Source organism: Ovis aries, chromosome 11, assembly GCF_016772045.2.
Source record: "Ovis aries strain OAR_USU_Benz2616 breed Rambouillet chromosome 11, ARS-UI_Ramb_v3.0, whole genome shotgun sequence".
Lineage (NCBI taxonomy): Eukaryota > Metazoa > Chordata > Mammalia > Artiodactyla > Bovidae > Ovis > Ovis aries.
Genome location: NC_056064.1, coordinates 60,587,819 through 60,602,040, shown reverse-complemented (window position 1 = coordinate 60,602,040; position 14,222 = coordinate 60,587,819). Strand labels below are relative to the sequence as shown.

At 48.1% G+C, this 14,222-nt stretch overlaps 2 protein-coding genes and 1 long non-coding RNA gene across 19 annotated transcripts in view; 1 reads left to right on the top strand and 2 right to left on the bottom strand.

Annotated features, from left to right (window-relative positions):
- The window catches only part of LOC101115555 (ATP-binding cassette sub-family A member 6), a 65,556-nt gene extending 60,960 nt beyond the window's left edge, over positions 1 to 4,596 (bottom strand). For all 4 annotated transcript variants that reach the window (XM_042256483.2, XM_060395071.1, XM_042256482.2 and 1 more), the window contains exons 1-2: positions 4,486 to 4,596; positions 4,128 to 4,250 (exon numbers count right to left, since the gene is read on the bottom strand). The gene's annotated coding sequence lies outside the window, so the exon portion shown is untranslated. The remainder of the gene's footprint in view (positions 1 to 4,127; positions 4,251 to 4,485) is intronic.
- On the top strand, positions 140 to 6,473 carry LOC121820672 (uncharacterized). Of its 2 annotated transcripts, none has more exons than XR_006061341.2 (2): positions 140 to 563; positions 1,150 to 6,473. It is a non-coding gene; the product is annotated as an uncharacterized LOC121820672 (long non-coding RNA). The 2 variants fall into 2 exon arrangements; XR_006061340.2 differs by having other exon boundaries at positions 140 to 833; positions 1,150 to 3,945.
- A 4,221-nt stretch (positions 6,474 to 10,694) lies between these two features.
- ABCA10 (ATP binding cassette subfamily A member 10) overlaps positions 10,695 to 14,222 on the bottom strand; it is a 51,055-nt gene continuing 47,527 nt past the window's right edge. For 7 of the 13 annotated variants that reach the window (XM_042256476.2, XM_042256477.2, XM_042256478.2 and 4 more), the window contains 3 exons: positions 13,131 to 13,210; positions 12,056 to 12,111; positions 10,695 to 11,937 (listed from right to left, as the gene is read on the bottom strand). In XM_042256476.2, coding sequence (XP_042112410.1) covers positions 11,839 to 11,937; positions 12,056 to 12,111; positions 13,131 to 13,210 — 235 coding nt within the window. In that variant the 3' untranslated portion in view covers positions 10,695 to 11,838. Of the gene's footprint in view, positions 12,112 to 13,130; positions 13,211 to 14,222 lie in introns of all 13 variants that reach the window. The other 6 variants (XM_060395060.1, XM_060395061.1, XM_060395064.1 and 3 more) reach the window with 1 other exon arrangement.

Genomic DNA, 14,222 nt, shown 5'->3' with positions numbered 1-14,222 from the left:
GCGGAGCCAGACCAAGCTGCCCTTGATGAGCTTGTTTTGTTTTCTGTCTTTTCTTCCCCCAAAGCCAGTTATCCTGCAGGGAAATGACTGTTCCGTGGCTGGTTAGGAATTAAACAGGCCCCGTGTTTGTTCACTCGGCCTTTCGACTCCAGGGATCGGGGGAGACAGTAAACAAGGAACAGAAAATCAGCTCTGCTACTGTGATGAGACCGAGATGGCAGGGAAGGCAGTGGATGAGCAACTGACCGAACAAGACGGTTAAATCTGTATGAGAAACCTTCAGCCGTTTTTTTGTTTTTTTTTTTTTTCTTTTCACTACTAATGCCTAAACACAGTTGCCATGGACATATCTGACTAACACGCACTACAGAACGTGCGGGAGCTGAGTTGTTTTGTTTTTTCTTTTTCTTTTTCCCTGAAACACAATTGGATTGCTAAGCAATCCATAGCCTGCCTTGGAGAGACATCTAAGTTGGACTAGGGGAGAATTATGAACGAATTCCTTTCTCCTGCTCCTTGCATCATGAATACAGGATTTCATAAGGCATCTGAGCAAAACAAAAGTAGGTGGATTGCTAAGGACTGAAAAAAAAATTAGGAGAAGATGCAGGTCAATTTTTACACGGGACGACTAGGGGAAAAACTGAAATATGTTCAATTCCCGTTATATCGTCTATCTTTGTAAAGAGTGACAAACTTTTCTTGACCCGCCAAAGTAAACCACGAAACAAGAGACCAAAGTCTGTGAATTGGGAAATCTCAAATATTTGACATAGCTCCCAAGGCACAGATGTTAATATTCACGAAGCTGAGATACGTTCTGGAGAAAAGAGGTATAATTTTAAGACAAACATTTAAAGTCATGATATTTTGTATAGACATTTCTCTCCTTGGTAATTAGCTCTGGTTTTGAAAATAGTCAACAGTGAAATAGCACGTGTCTTTTACACTAAAAACTGGCAAAAACTTAGCAATGCTGATGTTCTAAATGTCTCAGGGAAAGGGGATGGGGCAGAAGTTTGTAAACACTGGTAAAAGTTCTGTATCAATGAAAGATCAATGACCCACAAAAAAAAAATCTAAGTTTCCTTTAAATCGCCTGAAATATATTTTGGATTTTTACTAATTTTGTTGTTAAACTTGTTTTAGATCCTATAGACTCCCTGTGGCTCGGCTGGTGAAGAACCCACCTGCAATGTGGGAGACCTGGGTTCGATCCCTGAACTGGGAAGATTCCCTGGAGATGGGAGCAGCTACCCACTGGAGAGCTCCATGGACTGTGTAGTCCATGGGGTCACAAAGAGTCGGACACGCCTGAGCAGCTTTCACTTCACTTCTTACAGTTATGTTGAGTCACAACTGCAGTGTCAATAATTAGTAACATGTATTTCACTTGTTTCAGTTCTTATCATTGCTTCTTGAGTGTTCTTTCTATTCCTCTTTCTTGACATCCTTATTCTGATTTATTTTTATTTGGGGCGGGGGTGCTATTTTCCTTACTAAAACCTAAGGCAGTCACCATCAATATGACCTTCTGTGATGAGGAAAGGCCCGACTTCCAGCTAGAAACACACTGAAATAGAGAGTAAAATATGGAAGTTCAGATGTGTAACCAAACTTTAAAAAGGGAGAAGAAAAAACAGAAGAAAATAAGGAAGAATCATTGGAAGAACCAGAAAGAAATGGAGGCGCATCGTTACAGGCCAAAAACGAGAAAACTTAAGGCCAACACTGTGACTGCTTTGTCAGAAATACAAGAGTCCAGAGAGGTGCATCCATACCCCCCAACCTTGACTCTGTCCGCCACAGGTTATAGAGCTGGACCTCACACCTCTGCACGAATCTAGAAGCTTCACAGGACTGTGCAGTGCTCAACGGGCATTTTATAACAGGGAACATACCGGGAATAAATAAGCAAAGGTATGATATTTTTGTGGAATTGAAGATGTGAGTCCTCAGATTAGAACATCAGCGTATCCTATGCAGAACTAAAAACAAATAAAAATTCAGCAACTATTTTGCTGTGAGTTTTCAAAACATGTGCTGTGCTGTGCTAAGTTGCTTCAGTCACGTCCGCCTCTCTTCGACCCCATGGACTGTGGCCCGCCAGGCTCCTCTGTCCATGGGCTTCTCCAGGCAAGAACACTGGAGTGGGCTGCCATGCTCTCCCGCAGGGGATCTTCCCAACCCATGAAACTAAAAGACGCTTGCTCCTTGGAAGGGAAGCTATGGAAAACCTAGACAGCATATTAAAAAGCAGAGACATCACTTTGCCAACAAAGGTCTGTACAGTTAAAGCTATGGTTTTTCCAATAGTCATGTACAGATGTGAGAGTGGGACCATAAAAGAGGCTGAGTGCTAAAGAACTGATGCATTCAAACTGTGATGCTGGAGAAGACTCTTGAAAGTCCCTTGGATAGCAAGGAGATCAAACCAGTCAATCCTAAAAGAAATCCACCCTGAATATTCATTGGAAGGACTGATGCTGAAGCTGAAGCTCCAATACTTTGGCTACCTGATGCGGAGAGCTGACTCATTGGAAAGACCCTGATGCTGGGAAAGACTGAAGGCAGGAGGAGAAGGGGACAACAGAGGATGGGATGGTTGGATGGCATCACCGACTCCATGGACATGAGTTTTAGCAAGCTCAGGGAGACAGAGAAGGATGGGGAAGTCTGGCGTGCTGCGGTCCACGAGGTCGCGATGAGTCAGGCATCACTTAGCGACCTCGCAACAACAACAAAGTGCTCATTTACAGTCTTGTGAAAGAGGAAGCAGGGCTTTCGGCCCACTCCACATTTCTTCAGATCTGCTGAATCTTAGCAATTTAGAATCTTAGAGAATTCTTAGAGATTTAGGAATCTTAGAGATTTCTATGACTTGGTAGAGTTATAATTGCTAGTTGGGACCACAGATGAACTTGACGTGGGAACGGATAATAATAGGATTTCACGAGAGCATCGTGCCATTGTTTTCCCCTGAGGTTGTCTCGGGGACCCAGAGTTATTTGGGTTATGGCCCTCCACTGGGAACCTCCATGCCACCTAACAGGCAGCCCTTGTGGGTGGGCAGGCATTTGAATGTGCTTGAACGAGGGGGATAGTGGCGATGGTGGTGGAACCAGGAGCGCAGGTGTGGATCTCGGCCTTACGCAGAGGAATGTTGTTCCGTCACACGAATGGGAATGGGAAGAAAGCCAGTGCGCTGTGCAACCCTATGGACTGTAGCCCCGCAGGCTCCTCTGACCATGGAGTTCTCCAGGCAAGATACTGGAGTGGGGTGCCATGCCCTCCTCCACGGGATCTTCCCAGCCCAGGGACTGAACCCAGGTCTCCGGTATTGGAGGCGGGTTCTTTACCATCTGGGCCACCAGGGAAGCCCAAGGCAGCCTGGCTGGATGCTGAGGCTGTGAAAGCATGTGAAGATGCTCTCTTGTAATTGCTTTCATTTCACAGTCAAGAGGAAGGCAATGTCTTCTCCTGAGAGTTTAAGAAAAGAATGAGGTGTTCGAGTCTGAGAAGCAGTGTATTTGACGACGTCACTGAGTTGGTTATCCAATTCACTGAAAGAGTGACTATGTTGGGGGGTGCAGTGGAGTGGGCAGGCAGAACTGTGGCTCCACGGAAGGCAAGTTCATTCACTTAAAGTGAGACTTTTGGGGGACTTCCCTGGTGCCCAGTGGTTGAGAATCCGCCTTGCAATGCAGGGGACACCAGTTCGATCCCTGGTGGGTGACTAAGATCTCACATGCTGTAGAGCTACAGAGTTCGTGCCCTCCGGAGCCCATGAGCCACTGCAGAGAACCCACTCACTGCAACCACTGAGCCTGGGCACCGCACCTAGAGAAGTCACGCGCGGCAGCGAAAGATCCAGCCTGCTGCAACCGAGATGCAACGTGGCCAAATGAATGAATAAATAGGTAAGTACAAAGAATAGAGCCCTTTGAATCATTTTGTTCACGTATGTCTTCTCCCAGTGCTGATCTCCGTCCTGCAGGTTTAACCAAAACTGGGGTGTTGCCTGGCAACTGTGATAGAGCGAGAGGCCAGGCACTGAAAGTCTATGTGAGGAAGGGTCTCCTCCCGGAGGACCCCTAGTGGAACGGTCGGTACCGCTTCTTTCTTACCAGCGTGGCTGGGTCCGCTGGCTCCTAGACTAAGCTTTCAGGTTCACGGCAGAGAGCGATCTCCGTGTGTTCAGAAAGAGGGTGAGCTTTGGGTGGCTTGGTTGTCCAAGATTATAAACGAACCTGAATGAAGCGAAACCAAATACGTGGTCATGACTCACTTTCTAAATAAAGAAGCTTTCGAGTAAACTAGAGCTTAGCATCCTGGCGGCTTGTTAGCCGCTAGCCACGAGATTTCTGGAATTTTAGCTGCAGCAGTCGCTGTTGGCATCCGTCTGCTGCTTCTTTTTTGCCTTTTCTCGTACAAGCTTCCACATCTTGCTTAACTGCTTTATGAGGAACATATACAGACACCTACCTGTGGCCGGAATCTCTAGCATCAAGTGTCGGAATTGTAACAGCATTGCCCGAGGACAGAATTTCAGCATGAGGAGTTTGCGGACGTGTCTGTGAAGTTTCCCCAGCTGCCGGCACTCACTCGGACCTCGGGCGGGACCTGGCCGGGCTTGGCAGTGCTCCAGGCTGCCGTCATCCTCGGTTTGGAGTCACACGGGAGAGGTGCAGCTGCTCCGGGCCCAGCCCGTGAGCCTGACGAGAGGAGATAAGCTGGCCCCGCAGAAGGGGAAACTGACACGAGCTCAGCCAGCTCTTCTGAATGTGACTCACACAGAGTTCGAAACAGCAGTTTTTAAGAATGTCCCTGCTTCTGGAATTCGTGTTACTCTCTGTAGAGAGCTTTGCTGACCATTCTACTAAGGCTCAATCTTCCTCTAGTCAATTTCTCCTCTTCCCGCCAATACCTTTTTCCGTATCACAGAGATCACACAGAGATCACTCAGCATAACAGTCAGTGTCGTGGACCCTCTTGGAAGCCGATCTGGTCACTGTTCTTTTCTTTCGCAGCTTCCATTACGTCCTATGTGGTCATTGCAGGGATGGTGTTCACTGATGAGATGCTCTTTTTCACTCCGTGTGATCCTCCTTCTTCTCCTTCTTCTCAGGCTGGCTCTGAGGAGGGAGAAATGTAATATCACGTCCCTAGGAGAATGAACATTCTTTTCCTAGGATCTCGCTTCAGTGCCAGGTGGGACGTCCCCATAGCTTGCTCATGCATCCAGGAACCTCCCCACCTCACCCCCCTCGAGGAGGGAGAACAGAACAGGGGTTTCAGATTCCACTCCCCTTCCACCGATCACACTGCTCATCCATCGGAGACGGCGATCCATGTCTGCCGTCTTTTTTGGTTTCCTTTTGTCATTTTATCGAGAGCAAATAGAAAACAGGTCTGCGGCTCAGTGGTAAAGAACCTGTCTGCCAATGCAAGAGACTTGAGTTCGATCCCTGGGTCAGGAAGATCTCCTGGAGAAGGGAATGGCAACCCACTCCAGTATTCTTGCCTGGGGAATCCCATGGACAGAGGAGCCTGGCGGGCTGCAGACCATGGGGTCGCAGGAGTCAGACACGCCTGAGCGACTAGACAATAACAGCAAACACAGCAAAGTGAGCTCCGGAAGTGGGCATTTGAGCGGTCCTGGTTGCCGGCAGTTTCTAATCCCTTCCTTTATCGGGAGACTGCTGCTTTAGAGGGGCTGACTTCCATGGAGAGTCGGGCACCTGTCTGCAGAGTACCCGAGACACTCCGGGGAGCCTTTCAGCCTTCCTAGGCCAAAAGCCTAGGCCCGGACAAAGCCTCTGACCCAGGCATTCCAGCAACAGACTCCAAGGGAGAAGGATGGCAGTCACCAAAGACCTACGTGCAATCGCCTTAGTTGCAGCGTTATTTCCAAAGGGAGGTTTGGAAAGAACCTAAACGTCTTTCGATCAATTTTCAACTAAATATTGTGGGCACATCCAAACACTGAAATAACACAGCCAGCACAAGCAACGCCACGCAGATATAAGCAGACGAGAAGGTGTGGTGTTCACAGTGTGTTGTTAAATAAGACAGTTTCAGAACAAGTGACTTGCTAGTATCCTACGTGTATAGGATAGAAAAATGTATTAACTAAGCAAGAGAATTTCCATAGCTTAGACTGCTTTACATTGTATGATTTTTTTTATAGCAACCATGTATTATGTCAGAATTATTTTAAATTATATTTTAGAAAACAGAAAGGGTTAAATGTGCCATCAGAACCATTTTTAAGTGTACAATTCTGTGACATTAATTACATTCCCAATATTGTGCAACCATCATCACTATCTGGTTCCAAAACTTTTTCATTATCCAAAACAGGAAATCTGAAACTATTAACTCCCCATTCACCCTGAGCCTTTATTATTCTTTCCACTTCTGTGAATTTGCCTATTCCAGGTTATTTCCTATAAATGTTCCTATTCCTATAATACCTGTGTCTAGTTTATTTCCAGCAAATCTTCTGCATATATTTTACAACAATTTCCAAAACCCGGATGGAGCGAGACACTGAGAATTTCTAGGCCGTAAATGTCCATTCATTTTATCTGCAGCCACTAGTTTTATATCTTGATTGGGGTAGAGCTGCTTTACGACGTCATGTCGGTGACTGCTGTACAGAGTGAGCTGCGTGAACACTCGCGCCCCCTTCCTCGTGGGGCGCCCTCCCACCCTCACCCCCAGACGTGTGAGCACTGCCAGCGGGAGCCTGCACAGCACAGGGAGCTCAGCTCAGCGCTGCCCGGAGACCGTGAGCATTTTCAGTCCATCCAGAGCCATCCTGCTGCATCATCCGAGGCACTGGCTTCTGCGCTCACCCATCAGCGTCTGCCCTGCTGCAAACGCTGCGTATTACGAACTTCTGGGTGTTGGCAATGCCCGTGAGCTCTGCCTCTGGCCAGCCTGCCGTCTCACTGCTGCCTCTGACTCCTTTCAGGATGGCCTCTGTGTCGGTCGGCTCTCCTGCCGCTTTGGGAACCAGCCACGTTTTGCACAGACCTTGTTGTCTGCCTAACTTTATTGTCTGCGTGACCTCCTGTGCCTCCTAGCTGTTCCCCTGGCCCCTTTTAGGCTGACTACCCCCCAGCTTTACTGAGATGTAACCGGCATACAGCATTGGGTAAGTTTTTAAGATAGACAAAGTTCTGATCTGATACACTCCTATATCAAAAAATGGTGATGTGTGTTAGCTAACACTGCTGCTGCTACTGCTAAGTCAGTTCAGTCGTGTCCGACTCTGTGCGAACCCATGGACGGCAGCCCACCAGGCTCCCCCGTCCCTGGGATTCTCCAGGCGAGAGCACTGGAGTGGGTTGCCATTTCCTTCTCCAATGCAGGAAAGTGAAACGTGAAAGGGAAGTTGCTCAGTCGTGTCCGACTCTTAGCGACCCCATGGAGTGCAGCCCACCAGGCTCCTCCAACCATGGGATTTTCCAGGCAAGAGCGCTGGAGTAGGTGCCGTCGCCTTCTCCGTTGGCTAACACAACATCGTGCACTTGCCGTGACGTCACATAATTACCGTTGCTTTTCTGTGGTGAGGCTGTTGAGGATTTACCCTCTTAGCAACTGTCAAGAATGCAATATTGTTAACGAAGCTCATCCTGAGGCATGTGAGGTCCCCAGGAGTATGCGCTTGGAGCGTGAAGTTTACATCCTTTGACCAGCGTCTCTGCATTTCTCCCACCCTCCAGCCCGGAGACCCCCGCTCCACGGCGTCTGTGAGTCTGGCTTCCCTGGACTCCACATTTAAGTGAGATCACACAGCTTTGTCTTTCTCTAAGTTCACTAGGATGATGCCCTCAAGTTCCTTCTATGCCGTTACCAGTGGCTGGATATCCCGCTTTCCTGTGGTTGAGTAGTGCTCCTCTGTGTGTGTGTGTGTGTGTGTGTGTGTGTGTGTGTGTGTGTGTGTGTGACCTTTATCTGCCAAAGGACGCTCAGGCGGCTTCCTCGTCATTGCTCTTGTGAGTGACGCGGCAGGGAACGGGGAAGGGCAGACACCTCTTCAATATCCTGTTTTCGGTTCCTTTGGATATGCAACCACTGGTGGGCTTGCTGGATCATACGATTGTTCTGGTTTTGACTTTTTAAGGAAACTCCATCCTGTTTTTCATAGCAGCTGCCGCAGCTAACATCCCTACCACAGCGCACAGGTGCTCCAGTCTCTCCAGCTCCTCACTGATACTTGTTAGCTCGTGTTTCTGATGACACAGGTTGACTTTTTCAGCTGGGATTCCTGGACCACATGGGTAGGATAAATTCTTGTCCTGCTACTTGATTACAGCTCAGACTTTTTTTCTAGCCAGTGTCTGGACCAGCTTCCCAGGTGGTGGGCATCCCCCGCCCCAGCCTGAGTGGCCTTTCACAGGAGCTGGCTTCATGCAGAATTGTTGTCCTAAGTCCTTGCTTCTCACCCACAATAAACCACCGCATCTCAGGTGGGCACACAGACCCCATTCGCACTCTTGGTGGTTGATATCCAGATTCAGTATGATGCTGGGTCCCTGTGACACAGGCTGAAGCTTATTGAACTTAAGGTATTGAAGTGGTTTTGTCTTATTTTACCTGAAATTTCATGCATCTGCAATGGAGGAAGGGCTGGGTGGAAGGACGCACACTCTATGTAGGAGCTGAACTCGGATGGGTTTTATTGAACATGAAGAACACAGTGCTTCACAGATGCCTCAGGGGAAACTGCCCTCTGGAGGGATGAGGCCAGGCGCTTCTTGCTGCTCCGGCTCTTAGCTGTGGCACTCAGAATCCTTGATCTTTGTGGTGGCGTGCAAGCTCTTGGTTCCCTGATCAGGGATGGAACCTGAGCCCCCTGCGTTGGCAGCATGGAGTCTCAGCCACTGGACCGCCAGGGAAGGCCCAGTGTCATTCTTAACGGAGGGCTGACTGTCATTTGTATGGTGGACCCACGGCCTCGCATTTAGCCTGTGTGCTGTTGGTTGTAAAGATGTCCAAGTAGAAGCAAAGCCAGTCTCAAGCTTCAGCTCTCTGGAATGAGCACTGGGAACCAGAGGAAGCCAAGGACCACGGAGAGAGGAGACGAGGCAGGAGGGACAGAGGAGGCCGTGGCATAAGGTGAGACTTGAAGTCAACAAGGACTTTAAGGAGAAGGAGGCTGGGCACAGACGCACTGAGCCAGGCACCTGGAGGAGGAGGTCAGCCTGTCACGACGCACAGCAAGGCTGGGGGTGGGGCACTGAGGCCGCACACGCTCCAGGTCAGGGGCACACGGGGGCCTCTGCCTGCAGGAAGACCTTCAGGCCTGCTCTTAGAGGCCTGCTGCTATTCTGGGCTACGCGTGGGCTTACAACAAGCCCCTCCTTACCTGAGTCAGCAAGTGAGTCCAGCTCTTGCCATTGGAGAAACCCAGGAACCCAAGAAATGCTACCAGGCGTAGAAGGACGTGAGGGTTCTAAGACATCGTGCTGGAAACACCTACTATTTCCAAACTGTGCTGTCCCGCTGGTGGTGCCCTGCCTTCTCTGTGGCCACCATTCTAAGGGCAGAAGGGATGAAGCTGAGCAGAGTTGCATGGTCCCCATTTATAGCAGCAGGAAATTCACAATGTGGAAGTTCAGGGCGCCCTGCTCAAAGCAGCTGAAAGAAATCTGCTAGAGGAGGTGACTTTCTCTGACAGCTGACGGTGTCGGCTGGCGAAGGGCTGCGTCCGAGGACATTGCACAGCCTGCTGCGTCTCGTTTGACCATCTCCTGTTTGACTGGAGTGAGAACGTTTGTGGACAGCGGCAGGTGCTGCTTTTCGCCAAGCTCCTCTTTTAAGGAACCAGACGCCGTCCCGCCACCGTCGGGCGTGAGCGACATGCGGCTCGCGCCCCGCCTCCTGCTGCTGGCGACCCCTCAGCTCTGCCGTCCCCACCTCTGTGTCCCCCGGTCAGTGGCTCTTCCTGCCCGTCCGCTGACGGCAGCCCTGTGTGCCAGCTGTCCTGCACCGCTGCATTTTTCCACGCCCTGTACTGTACGGTGAAAAGTGCTCCACTTTTCTGTTCGTTTCAACGTATTATTTGTGTGAAAAGTATTATAACCTGCTACAGTACAGGACTGTGTAGATGACTGTGTTAGTTGGGTACCTAGGCTAACTGCGTTGGGCTTTTGAACAAACTGGACGTACGAACATGCTCTTGGAATGGAACTCATTCGTGTCTAGGGGACTAACTGTAATGTATACGAAATAACATCTGGCTTGAAATACATGTCAAATTTTCACGCACACTTCGGGCACTCTCCCGGGTCAGGAGGAAGCTGCTGCTCTTCACTGAGCTCCTGGTTTGACCAATGGTGATGATCCATCACAGCCACGAAACAAATCCCCCCAAAAGCGGTGGAAAGAGCCGTTTGTAAGCGTCTCGGTAAGGGGGCCAATCTCACCTCTGAGTCAGCGCCGAGCTGGAGACAAAGGAGCTGCCCACAGGGCAGGTAAGAGAGGTCAGCAGGCGGGCAAAGGCAGAGTCAAGAAGGAGCGGCGATGAGGAGCTCCTGCTGCTTCCTTGGCTCACAAGCCGAGGACCGACACTGACTTTTTCTACCGGTCAGAGAACAGACAGCAAAGTCTCACAGGGCAGAGAGCTAAGAGTTGCTATCTGAGCTCCGTACTCTTAAGACTATATCAAATGAGACGTCAACGCAGCGCATCCCAGCTTTATTTAGAAATGTGCATGGAACCAGACTGTCAGGGAACAGGAAAAAGGCTGACACGGTAGAACGTCAGAGGAATGCCATGAGGTTGCTACAGAACCAGAAGGGCTACAGCGACGCGGGAGGCATCCCGGAAATGTACGTGAGAAACAAAGAATTACTAGGCTCACTGATGCCCACTTCGAAAAAGTAATCCTGAAAGCACGTTGAACATAGGTCAGCCGAAATATTTACTGCGATTTCACTACAGATTCCTGTTACCTTTACTCACATAATTTCTATACACCCTGAAAGTAGCATTTATTTATTTTATAATCAGACTATATGATTAAATCTAAAAGTTACGCTGTGTCCTTTCACCTATCAGCTTTTTAGATCTTCTGACAGTCCGTGTCACATTAAGTTGGTACTAAGTAAATCGCTGGAGAAGGAAACGGCACCCCGCTCCAGTACTCTTGCCTGGAAAATCCCATGGATGGAGGAGCCTGGTGGGCTATAGTCCATGGGGTCCCAAAGAGTCGGACACGACTGAGCAATTTCACTCACTCAAGTAAATAATGCTTTAGAAAGATGATAAGCTTAAAGTCTAGGGTTTAAAAGCCTACAAGGTTTTATTTGTAACACGTGCTGAGCAGTCAGCCTTATTGAACAACACAGCACTTGTCTAACATCATGTGATTTATGAATTAAACACAAAACAGGCCTAATCTGTGTAACGTCTGATCACATTAATTTTGCCTGCTACGTTTCCCTAGCTTTGCCTCTTCTCTCCATTCTAAAATTTAAAAAGCCATTTAAACCCTTGATCATGGGGTTTCCCTGGAGATCCAGTGGTTAAGACTTCTCTTTCCAACACAGGGGGTGTGGGTTCCATCCCGGGGTCCAGGAGCGGATATCCCACGTGACACCCGGGCAAGACACCCAAACTTAAAACAGAAGCAGTACTGTAACAAATTCAATATAGTCTTTAAAAATGGTCCACATCAAATAAAAAAATCTAAAACCCTTAACCGTTATTGAATGTCTGAACTACTGAATGTTCTGTTAACTTCAGTAACATGAGCTGCTTCTGCAGTTACGGGAACTGAGGACGCAGTGAGAGCTAACATCTGACACGAGGAGGTCCAGGGTCTCAAGACTCTTCCTGCGGCAGAAGTTTCCATCTGACTGTCGTATCAATGTCATCATCCATATTCCCCAGCTCCTGCTCTTTGGAGAGTTCTAAGAATACCTAAGTCAGAGAAAATAAAGAAGGGACCGAACACGTCAGGGTGTTTCTGAAAGGTGGGAGTACCCAGAGACTCACACAAAGATTCCTGGGGTTGATGCTTGAGGGTTGAAAACCTCACCTGCTCCAAGGTGGCCTGGGAAAGGCTGTATTCTTCCAGGTCAAAGGCCTGTTTCACTGCGAGTAAAGGGGCTGACGTTAGGGCCTGCACACTTGTCAACAGAAGCACTTTCAAAGCCGGCAACATTAACGGTAGCTTCGAATCCAGGAGATACTTTAAGACATGGGCCAAGTAAACTGAATTTTCTCGAAGGATGAATTAAAGAGTGCTGATGCGGCCAGTTAAAAGAGCACTGCCTTCACGCGTAAATGCCCCGTAAGCCTCCTCCTCCTCCTCAACGAGGACCGCGCGTCCTATTTCAGCGCGCAGCGTGAGTCTCTGCCTGCACACTAGGGCCTCCACATCCCTGCTGAGCACTGCCGTGTTGCGGTTTAGCGGTTAAGTTGTGTCCAGCTCTTTGCGACCCAGGCTTCCCTGCCCCTCACTGTCTCCCGCAGTAGGCTCAGTGAGTCAGTGAGGCCATCTAACCGTCTCAGCCTCTGCTCCTTCAGCCTGTATTTATAGATCCGTGGAGTATACTCCCTGCTGGTCCCCGTTCAGTAAATGCCATGCCTCTTGCATGTCAAGGTCCCATAAACACCCAGCGCGAGCTGTGATCAGTGTCTCTGAAACCAGTTCAGAACCGCCTCTCCGACCCTGACTGGCCACGTCTCACCCCTGCGTGTTTTTCAGCCGTCCCAGCGCTGACACAAACACACGGATCAATGGAGAAGGGATTCACAGCTAGACTGAATCCGTGGCGCCAGGTTTCCGCTCCTTGTGCCTCTGACTTTGATAAACATGGAGCTGCCAGAAGCTCACCTTGGTGTTCTTTGGGACGGCACAACAATAATTATGCTCCAATGGTATGCAAGGGAACCAGGACAGAGTGTTCTGACTTATTTCCTCGTGAGCAGAGGGGGAATCGGGCGGTGTGAAGTCAAGTCTATGCATTCCCTTTAAGATTTTTAAGACTATTCCAGTGGAACTTTTCCAAGGTTTGATTGATGCTATAAGTGTTGTACTTAAAGTTATCTGATATGCATTCCACATGAAACTATTTCCAGTACATTAAGTTTCAACAGTCTAAACTTACCTGCCTCTAATTTGGAAAAGGTCTGAGACAGAGGGTGAACATCCTCTATGGGTAATTTATATGCCATCATGAATGAGTATCTGGGAGGAAGAAAGAGCGAGAGTTACTATCCTTCAACATTACAATATTGGGAAGGATTTGACAGCTAAAATAACCAAACAATTTTTAAAAAGTTTCCTTTAAATTAAAGGCAAATAGTTTAATTTGATAAAGCATGAATCTGAGCCAAAAAATTATCTTTAGTCATAAAAATCTGATCACAACAAAAATCTGCTTGCCCCTAACTTATTGTTCAAGATAAATTCTGAAAAATCACTCTGATACATTTTCACACTCAGCCTGTGGTGTCTTTCTTTTGTATTTTATTTCTTACTCTCAAAAGCCAATCTTTCTATGCTCCCTGGAACCTTTTAATCAAATTTTCCTCTTTTCAACCTTTTGTACAAGAATTAAAACTTGTAGAGCTCTCTCCCATTAAAAAATTCTTCCTTGACCTCTAGCCTTCCCAAATATGTTCATCCAGGACCTCATGTTGCGCAATTCAGTGAACATTCTTTGGTCTTTCTCTTTTAGACTTCTCAAAAGAATTAAATAAAATTCACACACACACACTTAATAACTTTCTCCTTTTTATTATTTGTTATGTCTTTGTTTTGGGGTTTTTAAATTAATTTTTACTGGAGCATAGCTGCTTTACAATGTTGCGTTACTGTGCAGCAGAATGAACCAGCCTCATATAGACACACGTACTGTCCCCTCTGGTTTGCATTTCTTTCCCATTAGATCACCACAGAGCACTGAGAAGGGTTCCCCGTGATCTTCCGTAGGTTCTCACTAACTGTCTCTTTTATACACACTATCAATCATCTCCCTGACTCATCCCACAGCCCCTTCCCCCTTGAAGAGAAGAGTAAATATTGCACATTAACACATGTGTGTGGGATCTAGAGATATGGTACAGATGAACCTACTTGCAGAGCAGACACAGGGACACATGTACAGAACACATGCACAGACACCTCTTTACACATCACGGATGTGAGCGTTCTCTCCGTCTTCTGTGCACAGAGCTCACCCTTGACTTGAGTGTTC